This window comes from Lepidochelys olivacea (assembly GCF_965140295.1).
Source record: "Lepidochelys olivacea isolate rLepOli2 genome assembly, chromosome: 7".
In the NCBI taxonomy this organism is placed as follows: domain Eukaryota; kingdom Metazoa; phylum Chordata; order Testudines; family Cheloniidae; genus Lepidochelys; species Lepidochelys olivacea.
Genome location: NC_140417.1, coordinates 37,875,710 through 37,899,025, shown reverse-complemented (window position 1 = coordinate 37,899,025; position 23,316 = coordinate 37,875,710). Strand labels below are relative to the sequence as shown.

Below are 23,316 nucleotides of genomic sequence, written 5' to 3'. Positions count from 1 at the left end.
GTTCAATGCATGCTATTTGTGGTATCGCTAACGTTCTCCGTACACAACGTTCTCTAGCGTAGTTTGATCTGTGTTCCATATGAAATTTATAAGCATTTTATTCCTAACCTGAAAAAAAAAATTTTTAGAGCAAAATGGTAATACAGCATCAGAAGTCATAAAACTAGCAATAAAGATAATTCTTTATTCCTAATGCCCAATGATAAGGTCAATAATAAGGTAATAGAATAATAAGGTCAATAGGATTTATAGTAATTGAATATCATTCAAGGACTTTCCTGTTCTTGGAACCTCACTTAGTAATCAGTATAAAAATAATATATTCTAAAAATTATTAATAGCATCTTGATTAAAAAACTATTAAAGTTTTATGCTTATGCAAATGTTTAGGATTAATAAAGAAAACATTTATTTAATCTCAACTCTATGTGCCTAATATTGGATTAATTGTTAATTGTTAGAGGTTAAATAACAAACCTTAGATCAGTCAGGAAACTTAAGCTGGCGCAGAATGCAGCGGCATGGCCATTACATGGCTGCACATATCACTGGTACTCCGTGATATGCTGTGAATACCTTTTGGCTTCTGAATTGAATTTAAGGTGCTGGGTTTGATGCATAAAGCCGCAAATCATTTGGCACCTCACTACTTGAAAGATCGCCTCTATCCTTGTGTCATAATACCACAGATGAAATTGGCAGTGGCACTCAAGCTGACTACCTCTCAGTTTAAAAGAGAAGGCGCTGGTGGTAGTGCATTCTCTGTGAGGGGACACTAAGCTTTGCAACAGATTTTCACTCCTGTTTTGAAATAGCCCATATCTATTGACCTTCGCAGCATACTGCAAGACGTTTACATGGGCTGCTGCAGAGGTGGGCCTTTGAGAGAATTCGCATGTTTTGGGGTGCGTGAGTTTGGTGGTTGATCTAATGGTGTTTTTGTAATTTATGATAGGGGCATCTAGATCTTTGGATAGATATTCCTTTCTATTTTCTGTATCAATAATTCTGATCAACTTTTTTTTCCCTGCACCTGCAGGGCTATTTTGGAAAAGGTATCCTTTCGAGAAGCAGACCAGAATACAATATTTCAGACCCTTTATTGGTTGCTAAGTGGCAAGGTAAATCATACTACTTTCCACTCTCTTGACAGTTTTAGTAATATACACTTGGTTTGTCCTAATTATTAATTGCAGATCCATGCATGTAGATCGTTGCATTGCCAAAACACTTGTAAATAACATTTTCTCTTTTAATGCAGATGTCAAGATAAACATGCCCATACTCTCATCAAAAAAGTAAGTGCAACTTTCCTACTTCATCCTAAGTTTGTACAGTAACAGTCCATTCTGCTTCATGTTTTAGCCCAATGGTTCCCAAACTGGCTTGTAAAAAGGCTGATTCTCATAGTTTTGTTTCTCTTCCTTGTTTCCAGTTCCTAAATCCTATTGAAGACAGATAAAATATTAGATAACATTCCTAGCATTGTTTTTTCCATGTAGCTATTGGGAGTTTTGCTTGAGTAAGCAGTGCGGGTTAGAGCCAAGAGTGTATTCACTATAATATGAGCAACTGATTCATGATTATGTGAATGTAGAAGGAAACCTTTATACTTCTGCAACAAAAAAAGGGGGACTATTCTGGGGCTGTTTTTTATAGTTTTCCTATTTGCTTATTAGGCTCATTCAGAGGGGGCAGAAATAGTCTAACACTTAATACAATTGTAATGTTTTACATAAAATTTTAATCTGACATAGCATGATCTTTTTCCTGAGTTTGCCTGCATGATGACTTCAGATTTAGTATTTTTGTTTATTATGCAAGAAATAAGTTATGGAATTGGTGAGGTGTTTTGTTTTAAATTCAACCAACTAGTTTAAGAAACAACCAGTGGGGGGCATAAATTAGTTGCTGTATTGTTTTTCATACCCACAGGATTACAAAATGTAGTCTTTTTTATAATAACCATTTCAATTTAAAGTAAACACATGTCAAATGCTGCTTTCACCCACTTCCTAATATCAGATGTATGCTACTGCAGAAATGCATCATAATTACACTACCACAAAATAAATTAATAAATGGTATTAACCACTTCAGGTGTCAATAGCAATAGTAAAAAGAGTACTTGTGGTACCTTAGAGACTAACAAATTTATTTGAGATTAACCTTTCATGAGCTACAGCTCACTTCATCGGATGCATTCAGTGGAAAATACAGTAGGGACATTTATATACACAGAGAACATGAAACAATGGGTGTTACCGTACACACTGTAAGGAGAGTGATCAGGTAAGGTGAGCTATTACCAGCAGGAGAGTGGGGGGGAGGGAGGGGGGGACGGGACGGGAAGGGGACCTTTTGTAGTGATAATCAAGGTGGGCCATTTCCAGCAGTTGACAAGAATGTCTGAGGAACAGTTGCTGGGGGTGGGGAGGAATAAACATGGTGAAATAGTGACATCCACATTATTGCAGGATATACAGCATGCTTCAAAGCATTTTATTCATCTGACTAAAATGCTATGCACTGTAAGTGCTATTGTATGGTTATCCAGTAGAGTACAATAAAAGTTCGTCTATTTTATTTGGTGATGAAAGATATGGAACCAGAGCCGTCCCTTGGGTAGGGCAAATCGGGGCGACTGCTCTGGGCCCCGTGGGCCGGTGCAATTGGCCGGTGTGATCGGTCCTGGAAGAGACGAATCCATCACTTCCGCCCTAGGGGCCCCCCACTCCAGGCCCTGCACTTTAGGGTGTCGCGCAGGCCAGTGCAACTGGCCAGCGCGGTCACTCCCAGAAGAGATGAATCCATCACTTCCACCCCAGGCCCCACACCCGTGTAGGGACAGCCCTGTATGAAACCATCTTATATAATATGACAGTAATATTATATATGCTGATCAAAATTTTTAACCATTTAAAACCAGTCTGTAGTAAATAGCCCTGGATGATTCAGGGCTTTCCTTTTGAAGAGAGGGATTTGAATTTCATGTTCATCTGCATAACTTGTTTTGGTTTTAATTGTTCTTACAGTGCTTTTGTTTTCTACTTAATTGCCATCTCTAAAATTTCAGTTGGGGAGGTAAAGTATTTTATTACTACTACTACTAATACTCTTCATACTGTTAGTTTTAAAACTATGTAGCTGACTATAATTGTCTTTATAATTATAACCGTTTGGGACTTTTGTCTTAAATTAGGTATCAGAATAATCTCCTATAGAAATAACATTTGTCAGTTTAAAAATTCCACTTCTCTCTGAAAATTCTATGCCTACTATTACAAGTAAGAACTAAAATTATGATGATTGGAAAAAGATTAAAATTTATTTTTAACAACCCTTAGTTTCACTATTTCCCCTAAATAGGCAGTCAGTTTCTTCCTGCTTGTGTGCATCTCTTACATAGCAACAGCAAGAGAGAGAAAGTCTTAAAAATAAGAAACTGTGATTGTATAGTCACATAATTGGCAGAGACACACACGTCTCTCATTTTGATAAATGCAAAGTGATGCACCTTGGAAAACATAATCCCAACTATACGTATAAAATGATGCGGTCTAAATTAGCTGTTACCACTCAAGAAAGAGATCTTGGAGTCATTGTAGCTAGTTCTCTGAAAACATCCACTTAATGTGCAGCGGCAGTCAAAGTGAACAGAATGTTGGGCATCATTAAGAAAGGGATAGATAATAAGACAGAAAATATCATATTGCCTCTATATAAATCCATGGTACACCCACATCTTGAATACTACGTGCAGATGTGGTCACCCCATCTCAAAAAAGATATATTGGAAAAGGTTCAGAGAAGGGCAACAAAAATTATTAGCGGTATGGAACAGTTTCCATATGAGGAGAGAGTAATAAGATTGGGACTTTTCAGCTTGGAAAAGATAACTAAGGGGGTGGGGGGATATGATAGAGGTCTATAAAATCATGACTGGTGTGGAGAAAGTAAACAAGGAAGTGTTGTTTACTCCTTCTCATAACACAAGAATTAGGGGTCACCAAATGAAATTAATGGGCAGCAGGTTTAAAACAAACAAAAGGAAGTATTTGTTCACACAATGCACAGTCAACCTGTGGAACTCCTTGTTAGAGGATGTTGTGAAGGCCAAGACTATAATAGGGTCCAAAAAAGAACTAGATAGATTAATGGAGGATAGGTCCATCAATGGCTATTAGCCAGGATGGGCAGGGATGGTGTGCCTAGCCTCTGTTTGCCGGAGGCTGAGAATGAGCGACAGAGAATGGATCACTTTATGATTATCTGTTCATTCCCTCTGGCGCACTGGCATTGGCCACTATCAGAAGATAGGATACTGAGTTAGATGGACCTTTGCTCTGACCCTGTGTGGCCATTCTTATGTAGTGCCTGAAATTACTTCAAACCATTAAAAAAAACAAAAAACTCTGGATTTCAAGTTGATGATGTCTTTTTAGTTTGGGTTTATCTTAAAGATTAGTAAGCATTTTTTTTTATTTAGGAATTATAGTCTCGTGTTCACTTTTTTACCCTAGACCTTCAATTTGTACTTGAGCTGGTATCTTTGATCAAGATATTTGCAAATTTCAAATAGTTGTCTTTAACTAATGGCTGGCTGGCCTGTTAAAAGGAAAAAAGAAGCAGAAATTCTACCCCTGTGGCTGCCAAATAGCTGGAGTTGGAGTTCTCTCCCTACAGCTAAATTTTCGTTGTTGTTGTTGGAGGTGTCAAATATAGAGAGAAGGGTAGTATAAAGCCCCTCCTTGGCAGCTATACTGAATCGCCTTACCTGTAACGGGTTAAGTAGTTCAAATAACCTAGTTGGCACCTGACCAGAAGGACCAATGAGGAAAGATGCTTTCCAATCTGGGGGTGGGGGGGAAGGTTTTGTTTGTTCTCTCTCTTTGTTGTTCCCCTCTACGGACGGCGGGAGAAGCCAAGCAGGTACAACATCTCCTGAAAATATACTTGGAATAATCCATCTAAATTCATAGAAATTGTAAGTAGGGCAAGGAAATGCTTTAGATTATCTTTTGTTTTAGCTTGTGAATTTTCCTTTGCTACAGAGGTGGTTTTATTCCTGTTTTTGTAACTGTGAAGCTGAGCCCAGTGGGGAATCCTATGTGTTTCAGATCTTTTTATTACCCTGTAAAGTTACCTTCCATCCTGATTTTGCAGGTGTGATTCTTTTTTTTTTTTTTTTTTCCCCTTTCTAAATAAAGTTCTTCTTTTAAGAACCTGGTAGATTTCAGTGTCTCGTAGACAAAGGGTCTGGTCTGTGCTCACATTGCTAAGGCAGTTGGTTGGTAGTTTATTCTCAAGCCTCCGCAGGAAAGGGGGTGAATGGGCTTGGGGGGATATTTTTGGGGAATAGGGATTCCAAGTGACCCTTCCCTGAATTTTCATGTAAATCACTTGGTGGCAGCAATACCATCCAAGGGCAAGGAAAAGAATTTTTAACTTTAGCTGGTAGAATATAAGCTTTGGATAGTTGGCTGGACGAGTTACAGCATTTAGCTTACGGTAGTCCACGCAAAAACGTATTTCCCCATCTGGTTTGGGAACTAGAACCACTGGAGATGCCCATGCACTTTCAGAGGGGCGGATTACACCCATCTGTAACATATCCTGGATCTCCCGTTCTATAGCAGTTTTAGCTTGAGGAGACACCCGGTAAGGTTGGACTCTAATTGGGTGAGCATTACCTGTGTCAATGGAGTGGTATGCCCGTTCAGTCAGTCCTGGGGTGGCTGAGAACGTTGGCGCGTAGCTAGTGCACAGCTCCTTGATCTGCTGTCGCTGCATACACCCAAGGGTCATGGAGAGGTTCACCTCTTCCACACCACCAGCACATTTCCCTTCATAGTAGGCACCTTCAGGCCACTCAGCGTCGTCTCCTTCCTGGGCTGTAAACTGACAAACCTTTAATTCTCTGGAATAAAAGGGCTTTAGAGAATTAATATGGTACACCTTAGGCTTTCGGTTGGAGGTGGGGAATGCTATGAGATAATTAACAGCTCCCAGGCACTCCTGGACCGTGAATGGCCCTTCCCACGATGCTTCCATTTTATGGGCCTGGAGCACCTTTAAGACCATGACCTGGTCCCCTACTTTGAAGGAACGCTCTCTGGCATGTTTATCATACCAGGCTTTTTGCTCTTTTTGAGCATCCTGTAAGTTTTCTCTAGCAAGGGCTAAAGAGGTTCGGAGGGTGTTTTGTAGGTGGGTTACAAAGTCCAGAATGTTAGTTCCTGGAGAAGGTGTAAATCCCTCCCATTGCTGCTTCACCAACTGCAATGGCCCCTTAACCTCACGGCCATATACAAGTTCAAATGGGGAAAACCCTAAACTGGGGTGTGGTACAGCTCTGTAGGCAAAGAGCAACTGCTGTAACACTAGGTCCCAATCATTGGAGTGCTCATTTATGAATTTACTTATCATGGCCCCCAAAGTTCCATTAAACTTCTCCACCAGGCCATTTGTTTGGTGGTGGTAAGGAGTGGCAACCAAGTGATTTACCCCATGAGCTTCCCAAAGATTTTCCATAGTTCCTGCCAGGAAATTAGTCCCTGCATCTGTGAGGATGTCGGAGGGCCAACCTACCCTAGCAAAAATGTCTGCTAGTGCCTGGCACACACTTTTAGCCCTGGTGTTGCTTAGAGCTACTGCTTCCGGCCATCAGGTGGCAAAATCCATGAAAGTCAGTATGTACTGCTTTCCTCTGGGTGTCTTTTTCGGAAAAGGACCCAGAATATCCACAGCTACTCGCTGAAATGGAACTTCAGTGATGGGGAGTGGCTGGAGAGGGGCTTTGACCTGGTCTTGGGGTTTTCCCACTCTTTGGCACACCTCACAAGACTGGACATAGGTAGAAACATCCTTGCCGATTCCCTCCCAGTGGAATGACCCCCCCCAAACAGTCTTTGGTCCTGTTCACCCCAGCATGGCCACTAGGGTGATCATGGGCTAAGCTCAAGAGCTTGGCCCGGTATTTAGTTGGAACTACCAGCTGTCTCTGAGGATGCCAGTCTTCCTGGTGTCCCCCAGAAAGAGTTTCCTTGTATAAAAGTCCTCTTTCTACAACAAACCTGGATCGATTAGAAGAGCTGAGAGGCAGTGGGTTGCTCCGTGCCGCCGTCCAAGCTCTCTGGAGGCTTTCATCTGCTTCCTGTTCGGTCTGGAACTGTTCCCTTGATGTTGGAGACATCAGTTCCTCATGGGATTGTGGACCTAGGCTTGGTCCCTCTGGAAGCGATATAGGGGATGGAGCTGTTTCTGTTGACTGTGAACCGCTCTCCGCTGGTGCACTATGTTGGGATTCAAGCTCCGGCTGAGCCTCTTGTGTAGGGTTATCGGCTACTGCCAGTTCAGGTTCAGTGGGGCCCTCTGGTGTTGAGGTTGCAAGTACTGGATTCAGTGCTGACACTGGGTCTGGTGTTGGTTGTTCGGCTGGTTCCGGTTCTGGGACTGGTTCCGTCTGGATCTCTGGGACTGGATCCACTACTGCTGTTGCAGACATTGGCCTGGGGTCCGGGTCCATCACCTCTGACTGGGTCCTGATAGAAGTTTCCAGAACAGAGCTAGGCCTCACGGCTTGTTTAGCCTGGCTGCGGGTGACCGTTCCCACCCTCTTGGCCTGCTTCACATGATTGGCCAAGTCTTCCCCCAACAGCATGGGGATGGGATAATCATCATTCCTGACCAGCCCTTGTACTGGACAGGCAACTTGGCTGTAGGCAAATTGAAAGAGTTGGACTTGAAGGGTTGAATCGTCACTTGGATCTCTGGGTTGATTAAATTGGGGTCCACTAAGGAAGCATGGATAGCTGAGACTTGTGCTCCGGTGTCCCTCCATGCGGTGACCTTCTTCCCGCCCACATTCGGTTTCCCTTCGCTCCAAGGGTATCTGGGAGGTATCTGGGCCTGCAGACCTCTGGTGTGATTCCGGTGCAATGAACTGTAATCTGTTGGGGTTCTTGGGGCAGTTGGCCTTTACATGCCCCAGCTCGTTACATTTAAAACATCGTCCAGCTGACGGGTCACTGGGGCGAGGTGGGTTGCTGGAGAATGGGGTGGTGGGACTATAAGGGGTCTGGAGGGTTCTTTGGGAGGTAGGTGGGGCCGTGGGTGGCCCCCAGTAATAGGGTGTGGTCTGGGGTTGTCCATTCTGGTCTCTGCTCCAACTGCGACCAGTTTTCTTCTTCTCTGCCACCTCCACCCATCTGGCTCCAATCTCTCCTGCCTCGATTACAATTTTGGGTTTCCCATCTAGGATGTATCTTTCTATTTCCTCAGGAACACCCTCTAAGAATTGTTCCATTTGCATTAGGAAGGGCAAATTTACTGGAGATTCAACACTTGCTCCTGATATCCAGGCATCCCAATGTTTTACAATGTGGTAGGCATGTCGGGTAAATGACATGTCTGGTTTCCACCTTAGGGCTCTGAACCTCCGATGAGACTGCTCGGGTGTTATCCCCATTCTGACTCTCGCCTTGGATTTAAACAGTTCATACTTGTTCATGTGTTCTTTAGGCATTTCAGCTGCCACCTCAGCTAATGGTCCACTGAGCTGCGGCCTCAGCTCTACCATGTATTGGTCAGTAGAGATGTTGTACCCAACCTTTCAAAGTTTTCTAGGAAGGCCTCAGTATCATCGCCTGCTTTGTAGGTGGGGAACTTTCTGGGATGGGAAGTGGTACTTGGAGAAGGATTACTAGGGTTTGTTGGGATATTCTGCTGAGCCTTTATCTTCTCCATCTCCTCCCACATACTTCCTCTCTTTTTCCTTCTCCTCCAGTTCTTTGTCCCTTGCTTCCATAGCTCTCCTGTGAGCAGCCGCTTGGTGGTGTTCTGCCTCTCTCGCTGCCTCCCTTTTTTGTTCCTTCTTCAGCTGCATGAGTTCTATCTGTCATTCATGTTCCCTTTGTCTTTCCGCAGCCTGAAATCTGGCTAATTCCAGCTTGTGTCGAGCCGTGGATTTTGTCATTCTAACCTCTCTGTTTTAACTAACTTTACACCCAAGGTTTAGAAATAAACAAAACTTGTCTGTAAAATTTTGCTGTGCTGGAATAGAATACCTATTGTCTGATAGTGATTGTCATCCTACAGAAAAAGACAATTCCCTTGTCTCTGCTCTGGGCCCAAATCAAAGCAAAAAACCTCCAACTACTTGGAAACCTGCTTACCAGCAGCCCAACGGAAGAAAAAAAATTTCCTTTTCAAACCTGTGCTCCTTGTAAAACAAAAAAATCAAAATCCTAAAAAAAAAAAACCCTGCCACTTTTGTCTCCAGGCAAATGGGTAGAACACCCCCCTCCCTATCTACTTTGGGGGGGGGGAACCTCTGGATCGGAAGACTGTGAATTTCCCTGCAGGAGTTAAGTACCCTGCCTCCAGGCAAAAAAAACCTGCAATTCACAAAGATAATCCCCTTTTGTCTCACCTCTGGCTCCAAAGCAGAGAGAAAACAAGCTGGTTTTTCCAGCAGCTCCAAAGGAAAAAAAATTTCCTTTTTAAAATCTGTATTTCTAGTTCAAAAAATCTCAACTGGATCTCAAAATTATTTCAGGTTAATCCCACCACTATGCCACCATGTCAAGGTTCCTCCCCCACTCTGAACTCTAGGGTACAGATGTGGGGACCTGCATGAAAAACCTCCTAAGCTTATCTTTAGCAGCTTAGGTCAAAACTTCCCCAAGGTACAAAATATTCCACCCTTTGTCCTTGGATTGGCCACTACCACCACCAAACTAATACTGGTTACTGGGGAAGAGCTGTTTGGACGCGTCTTTCCCCCCAAAATACTTCCCAAAACCTTGCACCCCACTTCCTGGACAAGGTTTGGTAAAAAGCCTCACCAATTTGCATAGGTGACCACAGACCCAAACCCTTGGATCTGAGAACAATGAAAAAGCATTCAGTTTTCTTACAAGAAGACTTTTAATAAAAATAGAGGTAAATAGAAATAAAGAAATCCCCCATGTAAAATCAGGATGGTAGATACCTTACAGGGTAATTAGATTCAAAACATAGAGAACCCCTCTAGGCAAAACCTTAAGTTACAAAAAAGATAGACAGAAATAGTTATTCTATTCAGCACAGTTCTTTTCTCAGCCATTTAAAGAAATCATAATCTAACACGTACCTAGCTAGATTACTTACTAAAAGTTCTAAGACTCCATTCCTGGTCTATCCCCGGCCAAGACAGAATATAGACAGACCCACAGACCCTTTGTTTCTCTCCCTCCTCCCAGCTTTTGAAAGTATCTTGTCTCCTCATTGGTCATTTTGGTCAGGTGCCAGTGAGGTTACCTTTAGCTTCTTAACCCTTTACAGGTGAGAGGAGCTTTCCCCTGGCCAGGAGGGATTTCAAAGGGGTTTACCCTTCCCTTTATATTTATGACAGATGTCATAATCCTACCAGTTTTCCATTTGTGGTAGTGTCTTCCATGATAGACAAAACCTGAGTATCTAATGTAAGAAAGAAAGCAGAAATTTTTTATTTTGGGGGCATGGGAGTGGAACAGGGAGGCTTTCAGATCTTCTTTATACATCATAAAGGAGCAAAGAGAACATGTCCAGTTTTTTTTGCCACTTGCACTTTAAGACTTGCTATTTAGTAGACCTTCTTAAAGTACCTTAGAATTACCAAATGCCTGTGATTTTACAGTTTGAAATCTGAGGTATGCCACAGTCCTAGGAGATATAAATGTATAGAGTGAAAAACATTTCCTAAATGAGTTAAATACCTTGATGATCTTCCTTGTGTTCCCATCTCCTTAGAGCTGCAAAAAGGAGTAAAACAAAGTTGTTGTGTTTTTTTTTTTTTAAATTTGGAAAGACCATTTCAGATCTTTATCATATTATTGTTGATGGCCTGTTCAAATCACATTTACAAGACCGCTCTTCTTCAACTATAAACTATTTACAATAGTATCCCTTAATTTACTTTGGAATGACCTTTCCAAGGGCATTTCTGAATTAGTTGTGTCTAAATATATCCAAAGCACAGCACCCTCAGATACTGATGTTATTGATGTGAAACTGAAATTCTGCAAAGGTCTGGAGCCTCTGTTTGTAGCTGAGAACTAGTTCTGGACATATTTTGACATTGGTCTTCAGTGTTCTATTGCTGGCTGTTTAAATCAGTATCCTTAATTTCTACTTTTAGCTTCTGGTATAACATATGAAAACTGTTTATATAAAGTCTTCACGGCAGTAGTTGATAATCATAAAGCCTGATCCTGAAGTCCTTTCACAGGCAATACTTCCTTTAATATTTGGTTGAGTGAGTACTGCAGAATTGGGCCTTTAAGCTTTATAGCATAGTTAGCTTTCATATAGCAGCCATTAGGAAGTGCCTGCTCTTCAGACTTCCTTTGTTCCGGATCCTCAGCTGATGTAAATCAGCTTGGCTCCATTAAAGTAAGTGGACCTCCACTGGTTTACACCAGCTGAGGATTTGTCCGTAAATCTTGTGCCAGAGTCAGCCTGTTTCATTAACTTTTAGTGGATTTGAACCCACTGAGCTTGAAATACTGTTTAGTCTTTTCCTTTAAATAAATCCAGAATTTGAACTAATTCACCTTTTAAATCTTAGTTAGTCTAATTTTTTTTGTAGGCTTCATGTTTAGATAAGTTTGTGTTATTCAGCTGCTTGTTAAGAAGTTCAATCTGTTATTCACTCAATCCTCACTATAACATTCTCTTTGGGATCCCAGCATGTAGCTACAGGTAAATCTGTAATTATTTTTTAAATATGTAGAAAACTTAATGATATGGCGATCTTGAGTTGTTTGTTTTTTCTACAGTATCGCAGCACTATAGAATACCAAAGAGTCTTATAAATTGGTTACTCTCTGTTTTAACTAGTGTGTTGGATCAGTTTAAAAAACATCCCTCAGTTGATATATAAAACATATTTTAAATTAAAAAATGAATTATGGAAGCATTAACATTCATTTCTATATTGTATTGTTGATTTTAATTAGAGCTGTTGATCGCAGTTAACTCATGCGATTAAAAAAAAATTAATTGCGATTAATCACACTGTTAAACAATAGAATACCAATTGAAATGTATTAAATATTTGTGGATATTTTTTTTCTACATTTCCAAATATATTTATTTCTATTACAACACAGAATACCAAGTGTACAGTGCTCACTTTATATTATTATTTTTATTACAAATATTTGCACTGTAAAATGATAAACGAGAGTATTTTTCAATTCACCTCATACAAGTACTGAAGTGCAATCTCTTTATCGTGAAAGTGTAACTTAGAAATGTAGATTCTGTTTTGTTTTGTTTTTTTTGAGTGCAGTTATGTAACAATGTAAAACTTTAGAGCCTAAAGTCTATTCAGTCCTACTTCTTGTTCAGCCAATCGTTAAGACAAACAAGTTTGTTTACATTTATGGGTGATACTGCTGCCACCTCCTTATTTACAATGTCACCTGAAAGTGAGAACAGGCGTTCGCGTGGCACTTTTGTATCTAGCGTTGCAAGGTATTTTCGTGCCAGATATGCTAAACATTCATATGCCCCTTCATGCTTCGGCCACCATTCCAGAGGACATGCTTCCATGCTGATGATGCTCGTTAAATGTGTTAATTAAATTTGTGACTGAACTCCTTGGGAGAGAATTGTATGTCTCCTGTTCTGTTCTACCTGCATTCTGCCATATATTTCATGTTCTAGCAGTCTTGGATGATGACCCAGGACATCTTTGTTTTAAGAACACGTTCACTGCAGATTTGACAAAACACAAAGAAGGTACCAATCTGAGATTTCTAAAAATAGCTACAGCACTCGACCCAAGGTTTAAGAATCTGAAGTGCTGTCCAAAATCTGAGAGGGACGAGGTGTGGAGCATCCCTTCAGAAGTCTTAAAAGAGCAACACTCCAATGTGGAAACTACAGAACCCAAACCACCAAAAAAGAAAATCAACCTTCTGCTGGTGGCATCTGACTCAGATGATGGAAAATGAACGTTAGTCCGCTCTGCTTTGGATAGTTATCGAACAGAACCCATCAGCATGGATGTGTGTCCTGTGGAATGGTGATTGACGCATGAAGGGATATATTAGTCTTTAGCACATCTGGCACGTAAATATCTTGCGACTCCGGTGTGATGGGTTGGATCACAGAAACCTCCTGGGGGCTAGCAACTGATATGCCAAGACTACTTCTGCCTCTGCTTTATTGCCCTGGCAGGTTGGGACTTCAGTGCCATGCCTGGTTTGAGCCAGACCCGCTAGCCTGCTGCAAACCCAGACCTGAACCACGTCCCCTAATAGCTGTAGGCTTAAACTGAAAGCAGCTTAAGAAGTGTTCCTGTAACGCTCAGATGCCCAACTCCCAGTGGGGTCCAAACCCCAAATAAATCCGTTTCACCCTGTATAAAGCTTATAGAGGGTAAACTCATAAATTATTCGCCCTCTATAACACTGATAGAGAGATGCACAGCTGTTTTTCCCCCTCTCCCACCCCCCCCCAGGTATTAATACATACTCTGGGTTAAATAAGTAAAAAGTGATTTTTATTAAATACAGAAAGTAGGATTTAAGTGGTTCCAAGTAGTAACAGACAGAACAAAGTGAATTACCAAGCAAAATAAAATAGACTTGCATGTTCTATGTCTAATACAGTAAGAAAACTGAATACAGATAAAACCTCACCCTCAGAGGTGTTCCAGTAAGCTTCCTTTTACAGACTAGTCTCCTTCTAGTTTGGGTCCAGCAATCACTCACATCCCCTGTATTTACTGTCCTTTGTTCCCGTTTCTTTCAGGTATCCTTGGGGGTGGAGAGGATATCTCGTGAGCCAGCTGAAGACAAAATGGAGGGGTCTCCCATGGGCTTAAATAGACTTTCTCTTGTGGGTGGAGACCCCCTCCTCTCTCCTATGCAAAGTCCAGCTCCAAGATGGAGTGTTGGAGTCACATGGGCAAACCACATGTCAATGCATGACTCAGTTTTTACAGGCAGCAGCTGTTGCCCACATGCTATCTTGACTGTCTCCAGGAAGACTTCTTATGTGGATTGGAGCCTTCCAAGTTCCATTGTTTAAGTGTTTCTTGATTGGGCACTTAATTTTCACATTCCTTTCTCAAGAAGCTGACCAAGTGCTTTACAAAGGCTACTTAAAAATCAAGCAAGTACACAGCCAATATTCATAACTTCAAATACAAAAATGATACATGCATACAAATAGGATGAATAGATTCAGTAGATCATAACTTTTACAAAGATATGTTACATGGCATATGTAGCATAAAACATATTCCAGTTATGTCATATATATACATTCATAAGCATATTTCCATAAAGCCTTATGGGGTGCACAGTCACATCCGGCTACAATAGTGCCATGTGAACGCCTGTTCTCATTTTCAGGTGACACTGTAAACAAGAAGGCGGCAGCATTATCTCCTGCACATTGTAACCAAACTTGTTTGTCTGAGCAATTGGCTGAACAAGAAGTAGGACTGAGTGGACTTGTAGGCTCTAAAGTTTTACATTGTTTTATTTTTGAATGCAGTTATTTTTTGGTACGTAATTCTACATTTGTAAGTTCAATTTTCATGATTGCACGACAGTACTTGTATGAGTTGAACTGAAAAATACAATTTTTTTACAGTGCATATATTTATTTTTGATTACAAATATTAAGTGAACACTGTATACTTGGTATTCTGTGTTGTAATTGAAATCAATATATTTGAAAATGTAGAAAACATCCACAAATATTTAAATGGTATTCTATTATTGTTTAACCAAGTGATTAAGCATGATAATTTTTTAATTATGGGATTAATTGTGATTAATGGTTTTAATCGCTTGTCAGCCCTAGTTTTCATGTATTAGTTGAACAATACTCTGCCTTAGAATCTTCCACTTCTTGTTTTTCCATTATCCAGGTACCAGTGTCATCTAGAGTGGGCTAAAAGCCTAATGCAAGAACAAGGACTTGATGACTGCTCCGTTAACAAAATTCTTGAAAATTATACTAAGCCATTTGATCTGCCTTTTATGAAAGGGGAAGGAGAAGTTGCACAAAATGATGACTCTTACTGCAGAATGGCTGCAGAAATGGAAAATGTAGAAGATGGAATGAAACTTTCAAGAGATTCTGCCATAAATAATGGCGATTCAGCAGCATCAAATGTTAAATGTCATAACACGAGTGTAGACTGCAAGAAAGCTTGTTTGGAAGGTGATTCAGCTTACGATGATCCATCAGCCAACTATGGCTCTGAGGAACTGTATACATTGAATACTAAAGCTATAGTTGAAGTACATTGCCAAAAACATGATGATTTTATTGTGCACTGTGGCTGCAAGGCCAAAGACTATATTAACCAAGTATTTCATGACTTCGCCAAAGGGAAAGAATATGCTTATGAGTATGTATTGGTACAGGAAGAAGAAAGCAAATTGTGTCATGAAGATGAAGCAGCAAATGATGAATCAAATGTAAGCCAAGCAAGTTTTTCTTTTTTTCCATGGGTAATTTATTTAATTTTACTAAATATAGTGTGTTCTTTTCACAGTTCAGTATTGTCAATTTGAATGTTCATCTATATAGTAGATCAATCACTAATAAATGTTTAATGAAAAGTTAAGGTGGAATCTAAGATGTTTGAAAAATGTCATTTGAATGCAACACACATTTCCTTTTTTTTGGTTGCTTCTTTATAACTTTATTTTTATACCTTTTCTTTTAGTTAATCAAAAGGGAAAAATTAGTATGCAGAAGAAATCCATTTAGGATTTTTGAATATTTGCAACTCGGTCTGGAGGAGGTATGTTTAAATATTGTGAAACTTCTTTTTCTTCTAACATCAGAACAAAGCACTGATCTGTTCAATAAATACCTCTTTCTTAAAGAATGATCTGATTTTTAAAATCCAAAATGTTTGCACTGTTTTTGGTAAACTAATAATTTTAATGATCTGTAGATTACATGGAAATAGTGAAAGACATTGAAGGGTCCAATTCTGTAGACTTTACACATATGAATAATTCCATTTACCTCAGAGAGGCTAGTCACATGAGTAAGGGCTGCAGGAATGGACCTATAATTTTCACATAAATCCTGTATCTACTCTTTCTTCCAAAAATATCTATAAACACTGCTTTAATTAGAATACAGTGTTTGCATATGCTGTTCTCCTGTGAGTAAAATTCCGATAATGCTGGTTTATCTTTAAAGTCACAATGACATACTTCAAAGGTGATTCTCTGGGAATGCCTCTCTTTTGGTGGCTTTCAAACTTCTTTTATGCGATAATTCTAGAGTTTGTTGTAACATGTAAATCTTATAACTACAGGTCTCCATGTGATACAGACAGTGTATTTTAACTTACTCTTTTTATGTTTTTAGGCATTTTTCTTGGTCTATGCTCTAGGATGTTTGAGTATTTATTATAATGAGGTAAGATGTTACATTTGGTTATCTGCGACTTTTGCTCTGAAAGATGCAAAATACTATTGACTTGGATCTAGATCACTGTCTCAAACTTCCAACTACTATGACAGAATCACATGCTGCTAATCTCAAAGGCAGCAACTACCAACTACAGGGGTTTGGAAATTTTCTCCTTAGTTGTGTTTCTATTTGTGTAGATATAAGAATATTTGTGCAATGCTTTTTATTTAGCAACAAAGTACAGATAAAAAGATACCTTCTGTAGAAGAAAGGTTGTGTGTTGAGTAGGTGGGAGAAATACAAGAGAAAAGGGGGATGTGGGAAGAAGTATGTAGAGGAATGCCCTCCCTTTCATGAAAAAGTTTTCAGTTTGAATTGTAACCACTGTCTTTCATAACAAACAATAGCTTTTATTTTTCTTTATGTATATCATCGGTGTAGGGTTCTCGCTCTCGAGTCCTGAGCTACTAACATGAGACCTAGCAGAATTCTGCTAACTCAAAGGTGGGTGGTGGTGGTGGTGGTGGTGGTGGTGTTTGTGGTTTGGTATTGATTGGTAAACCCCTATTGAAGCAGACGTCTGTTGCAGACAATGGACTCCCATAGTGCTAGTATCTCAAGTGTAGTCTTTTTGCATTGGGATTAGGATATTTGGTACTTGAATGGAATATTCTACTAAAGACACTGTTTTATGTGAAACGTTTCCTGGGTATTTCCCTGTAAGTAAGAGCAGTAGGTTGTAATCTTAGTGTAATAATACTAATGCCTTTGGTTATGATTTTTAGGAACCTTTAACTATTTTGAAGCTATGGGAAGTTTTTAGTGAAGTGCAACCTAATTTTAGAACTACGTACATGGCATATCACTACTTCCGAAGTAAGGGATGGGTCCCCAAAGTAGGACTGAAGTATGGAACCGATCTCTGTGAGTAGTTTCCTTTCAAAAATGGAATAGCTTTCAACTAAATCTTTAATGGCCAGTGCACCACTTAAACTTGACATTGGGACTGTACAAGCAGAGCAGATCTCCACAGCTCCTGTGAGGAAGATGACTCTCCACGCTGGTTAGGCTATAGGCTAGCAGATAAGGCATTAATGCAGGCAGAGGCTATGGTTTGCTCCTGTGTGGATTCATTGGTACCAAAACAGGCTGTAAGTGACATGGAGGGCCTGTAACTTTGGCCTGTTGGCTTGATATTAGCTGTGGAACTGCACACCTCATGAACCAATTCATCTCATGAACCAATCCACCCGCTCTGCAGAGAAGCCCAAGTGGAGTTAATGAGTGTTTGGAGTAGTGTGCTTTCTCTGTTCTCACAGCTTGATCCAATTTGTGTTGAATTCTATGAAAATCTTTCCACCAAATTCAGTGGGAGTTGGATTAGAGCATAAAGTGAAGTTGTTGTTCAAATCACTTATTTTTGTTTTGTTAAGATTTCTTCCCAAATGGACATATTCAGTAGTGTCCATACTTCTGTAGTAAATAGCTTAAGAATTGTTAAGTAGTAATTTCTTGATTAGTTTTGTAGATTGAAATGAGTGATAGTATAATTTTATCCTCTAATAGAAAATTGTAAAATGATGGCAAACCATGAAGAAAAGCATGTCTGTATAACATAGCAGAATGCTTCTTTTCATTCAGATGAAACTACTATAAGACTCTCAAGGAACGTTTTTGTGTGCGCACTGGGAGTTAACACACAATCCTTATGGTATAGAAGTTGTGCCTGAATGCAATTTCTTCACTGTCCACTAAAATAACCATTCTAATAGGTGAAATGTTGATGATATTGGTTGCCTACAGGAGTTTATTTGAGCTTGTTCTTTGGCAGTTTACTTTCTGGTGTGAATTTTGTTTCCTGTCCACTTTATACAGCACCGGCTTTTGACATGTGCCATGCAATTACATAGGATCAGCTGGAGCTTGTTGAAGGGTTCAGCCTTGCTCCTCTGATTCTGCAATAGTTTATGTAATGAGTATGATGGTTAGTTACTTATAAGGATTCTGATCTCTGATACTGAGATCCAAAATTGGGAATTCATGTTTCTCTGGCTAATATGGTATTTCTTTGTTGTTGCAGTGCTATATCGAAAAGGTCCCCCCTTTTACCATGCAAGGTTTGGCATTCACTTTATATTCTGACTATAAAACATTTACTCTGCATTTGACTAGTGTGATTTAACTTCTATTTTTGTTTCAAATGAATGAATACAATTTTCTCTCTTTCCCCCACCCCCTTTTTACTGGGATATATTTCTCCTAATTAAAAGTATGATTTTCCTGCCTTGTACCTTCTACATCCAAAACAAATTTTTCTAACCAGAAAGGTTAACCATGCATGATAAGCAAATATTTTGAATCAACATGTCATTTTACTAGAAGCACAAAACAAAGTTTGAGAGTAAGTTCATATACAGATATTTAAGAATATAATTGAAGACCTCAGAATGCCTCCCTGGACCTTTCTAGATGTCATATGTGCTGATTGGAATCAGAGAAATAATCTGATTTTTGTAATACTGTCTCTTTTGTATTATGGATGATTTAGGTAATTTTGGGGGTAACCTAGGAAAAAAGCCCATAAGTAATCTCCATTCCTCTGCCAATCAAATTTAGTTATGGGGTGTGAATGAAAGATGGCCGCTCTCAAGAGAACACTGTTGAAAGAAGAGTAGCAGGATGGTGGGGTGAGGTAGGAGCAGTGGGGAGAGGAACTATCATTCACTGCATCCACCATTTACCTTCTCCATCAGTGCTTAATTTGTAATGAAAGAGGTAACGGGGCTCAAGCAATTAGGTGCCAGGGCACAAGCAAATTTTTTACTTTCATAACTGACGTGGCAAGCCCAGAGGTGCCAGTGCTATGAAGCTCCAAGCCTAGAGGTGCCAGGCTCAGCCCTGGCAAGGCCTGGCACAAATTAAGTACTGCATTCACCACTTCCTCCTTGTCTAGTAGAAACTGATGCAGGTCTTATGGCTTGTCTGCAGCCTACAGGTTTGTTGTTTGGCTATGACAGTCACAATAGCCAAATATTCTCAGGCTGAAGTTTTTAAATTACAGGATTTTTAAGTGACCATAATTTTCTCTTTGCAAACTATTCTTTGGGTTTATTTTCCAGTTACTCGGTCATTGCTGAACTGGTTAATGATAACTTTGTAGGGTCACTGCGCAGACCGCTCAATTGGATGTCTTTGTCTGGCTTGAACAGAACAACAATGAATGTTTCTAAGGTAACAGCATAAGATATTGATTCTGCATCTAGAAATAGTTTTAACTGGTAAATATAATAGTTTAGCTTGAAGATTTTTTGTGGAAAAGCAATACTGGACTTGGATCAGAATTTGGGTTCTGAGCATGATTGCTTCATATTTATGTTGGGGGGCAGCACACTGTGTAGTGGTGTTTTGAATACATCCTTTCCTGGCCAGTATTTGTAGCAATGTTGATGGGTTCTAAGGGATCCATATGCAGGTTTCCTTGGTTGGAGCAGGAGGGTCACATCTGTGCAGGCTCTTTGAAAGTTATGGGGGGGAAACAAAGGGGTGCAGAATGGGGAAGTCCTGGAGTGACATTCCTTTCCAACTCAGCACTTACAAACTTCCTTCCACCTCCACTCACCTGCCCAAATAGGAAAGTATTTTGGACATGCAAACTTCTAAAAGGTTACCAGTTCTGTATGACCTGTCTATATAGATAATTTTATTAAGATAATGTTGAAGTAAAAAGAAAATGGTACAGAGTTTAAGCATAGAAGTTTCTGGTTATCAGGGAATAAGGTGCAGATTATCAAGGGGTGCGAAATTCGGTTTAGGAGCGGGTGGCATAAGGAATACATAATCTACAATCTCCCCGATTGGGGGTAAAAGTTTAACGGGTCAAAGTACAGGCATTGAGCTATGGGGGTATGTTGTCCATATAATGGCTATGTTCAGGTGTGGAATATAATGAGTGGATACGATGATGAGAATGGATCTACCCTCATTTGGTGTGGGATTTAATGTTCAGTGAGTTTATGGTTCCAGTTCATATGGTCCAATGGAAAAAGTCTCTCAGTCCCTTTCCCATAGTTGATGCACGATGTCGTACCGACTCACACCTCCTGGTACTGTCGGTGGCCAGTGATGTGTTCGATGTAGATGTCCCTGGACCATTGGATGGTGTCCGAGACCATGAGGCGCCGCATGAGCCGTGCGTAGCGTCGACCAATCCCACAGGTCCACAGCACACGCTTGTTGCAGGGGTCCCAAGCGCCCAGGGCTCCAACGATCAGGGCATCCATCTGCACCTCGTAGCCCTTCGCTCTCAGGGTGTTGGCCAGGGGGGCATATTTTTCCAGCTTACGAGCTCGGGATTCGCAGAAGGCCGGGGTCCTGTTCTCGAAGGAGACCGTGATGTCGACGAGGATGATCTTTTTCTGGGCCTCGTCGGTGACTACCACGTCAGGTTGCAACTGGCTGTCCGTACCGGGGATGGCGCAGTTCACGGCGACCTCCCTCAGGTGCGGTGCGATGGCTTTCACTAAGCAGTTCTGGATGGCGTTGTGGCGCAGCTGCCAGGCTCTGGAGTGGGGTTTGCAGCTGCACAGGATGTGGGGCAGGGTCTCGTTGGAGTAGCCGCACTTCCTGCAACGCTTGTCTCGGTTCCCGTGGCGGATGGCTCCATTGAGCGGGACGCAGTTGAGCCAGGCGTGGTGGATGAACCGCCAGTCGGTGAAACAGGTGAAGCCGTCCCCGGCGAGGAAGTGGTTGCTGGCGTCCCATTTGCTGGTCAGTTCGAAGGCTTTACCCTGGTCCGGTTTACGCTTCAGGGTTTCCATGTACAGTGAGTGGATGGCCGCCTTCAGGGTCCTCTCCAGCATGCCCCTGGCGCTCGGGGTGACGATGGTGTTGTCGTCGGACCTGATCTGCGGCACCAGGACTCCCAGTTCCTGGTGCTCCTAGCACCACTCCCAGCAGCAGCCGATGCGCTCCCGCAGGCGACGCATGGCATTGCGAGCACGGGACCACAGTGAAGCGATGTCGCCACCGTCCCGTCCGAATTCGCCATCCAGGGACCGCTCAGGAAGCTGGCAGTGTCTTGGTTGGAGGGGGCTCTGCTGATCCGCTTCTTTGTTGTGTCATGGAGGGCATTTGCTGCAATGTTCCTTACCATGGCGTCAGGACACGTCAGCAGGCGGAAGGCATGGGTGATCACCGCGATGTCACACAGGTCACCCATGTGGGGGACATTGGCACCGCCATGCCTGTGAGCGATATAGACCAGCTTGTTCCTGGCTCTCTCGGGAAAGAACAGCCACTTCTTCACCAGCTGCCGGACGATCCTGTCTGCCTTGTTGAGGGGTACCTTTGCCACAGCGGATCCACTTAGGACGAACTAGATGCGGGGGATCAGGAAGGCGTTCAGGACGTTTATCTTCTGCCACAGTGCTAGCAGGGAGGCATCAATCTTGGCGGCATCCTGCAAGATCTCCTGGATGGTGTCCTCGGGTGTCTGCCAGACATGGAAACCCGTCGGCGTGCCAAGGTGCCGGTACGCCTGCCCCTCTGCCAGGGGGATGACGGGCTCGTCCTGGATCTGGAACCCTGTCGTCTACACCAAGTCCCTTTTGCTGCTGTCGATGTGGAGAGAGGTGCACTTCTTTGCATTGAAGCAGAACCCCATCCAATCAGCAGCTCAACTGGTGGCATCTAGCATACATTGGAGGTTCTCTGGGTCATTCGCGGTCAGGACCAGGTCATCCACGTAAGCCAGGACGCTCACCCTCTCACCGTGGAGGTTGAAGCCATCTGCGCCATTGGAGATCGCTCGCAGCAACGGCTCCATGGCGAGGTTAGGGTATCCAGGTGTCACATGAGTGTTAATATCTGCCTCAAGGCAGATACACAAATGGGTGTGTTCTCTCCTCAGTATATACATACATATACTCAGTATGTATATCTAGTTCCCATTAACAAATCTTATACAAGTGTATATACCTCTTAATTTGCCTAAGAGATCTGTTGTTCGAACTAAACACCTGAGATTCTAATTTAAAACCAGTTTCAAAAAATCAATTGAAGCTTGTACATTTTGTCTCACATAAGGAATATTCATGTATTTGTCGACAGGAACTTATGTTATGCTACTTGATTAGACCGTGTGATATGACTGAGAAAGAAATGTCATCTCCAGACTGTCTAAAAAGAATTAAAGTTCAAGTAAGTTGTGCTCCGAATTATTTCTTCATCTTTGCTAGCTGAGCAATCCTTTGAGGCAGTTGAAGACTCTAGCTCCCTAACATAGCAGCACACTTTAATTTTTGTTTTCTCTCTGGCATGTTTCAAATTCTGGAGAGCACAAGACCATGATGTTGAGCATCATAGATTCTGTTGCACCCCAGAGTTGGTAGAAATTCATTGGAGGGCAGGCCTAGCACAGAGGTAGCTGGTCCCAAAGTTTAATCTTTAAATGTAGGTTGGGGCATCAAGAATTGCTGCTACCGAGTTATGATTGGCATGACAGGAGGGAGGGGGGGAAGCTTTTTTTTTTTTATTTTTGCTCTTATAATAGTCCATGTTTCTCTTTCAGGAACTGATTGTAAATCGTTGGGTCTCCTCCCGAGAGCGCAGTGAACAAGATGAACTATAATAAGATGGACCAAGAAATCCAGTGTTAAAGGAGCAAATATTATAAGCAAATTAGGTTGAGAAAAATCTAATCTTTACATGGCTGAGTTGAGCCATATTCCTGTTTAAAATATTCTGAATGCATGTCTGAATGCTTTTTAAAATTGTACTGAACATGGAGTATGGTGTGTACTGTCAGAGAAGGTTGTACCGAAAAAACAAAATGGATAACTGTATTTGTCCATGTGAAAAAAATTAAAGTAATCTCTTCCCAATCCAGCATAC

General features: G+C 41.4%; 1 protein-coding gene across 6 annotated transcripts in view; it reads left to right on the top strand.

The window, feature by feature from the left end:
- The window catches only part of TSEN2 (tRNA splicing endonuclease subunit 2), a 42,381-nt gene that overhangs the window by 18,004 nt on the left and 1,061 nt on the right, over positions 1–23,316 (top strand). For 5 of the 6 annotated variants that reach the window (XM_084634774.1, XM_084634773.1, XM_084634775.1 and 2 more), the window contains 10 exons: positions 1,040–1,121; positions 1,262–1,298; positions 14,915–15,470; positions 15,722–15,799; positions 16,381–16,431; positions 17,211–17,349; positions 18,506–18,542; positions 19,545–19,656; positions 22,534–22,623; positions 22,994–23,310. In XM_084634774.1, the coding sequence (XP_084490900.1) occupies positions 1,040–1,121; positions 1,262–1,298; positions 14,915–15,470; positions 15,722–15,799; positions 16,381–16,431; positions 17,211–17,349; positions 18,506–18,542; positions 19,545–19,656; positions 22,534–22,623; positions 22,994–23,053 (1,242 nt within the window). In that variant the 3' untranslated portion in view covers positions 23,054–23,310. Of the gene's footprint in view, positions 1–1,039; positions 1,122–1,261; positions 1,299–14,914; positions 15,471–15,721; positions 15,800–16,380; positions 16,432–17,210; positions 17,350–18,505; positions 18,543–19,544; positions 19,657–22,533; positions 22,624–22,993; positions 23,311–23,316 lie in introns of those variants that run through there. The other variant, XM_084634776.1, reaches the window with a different exon arrangement.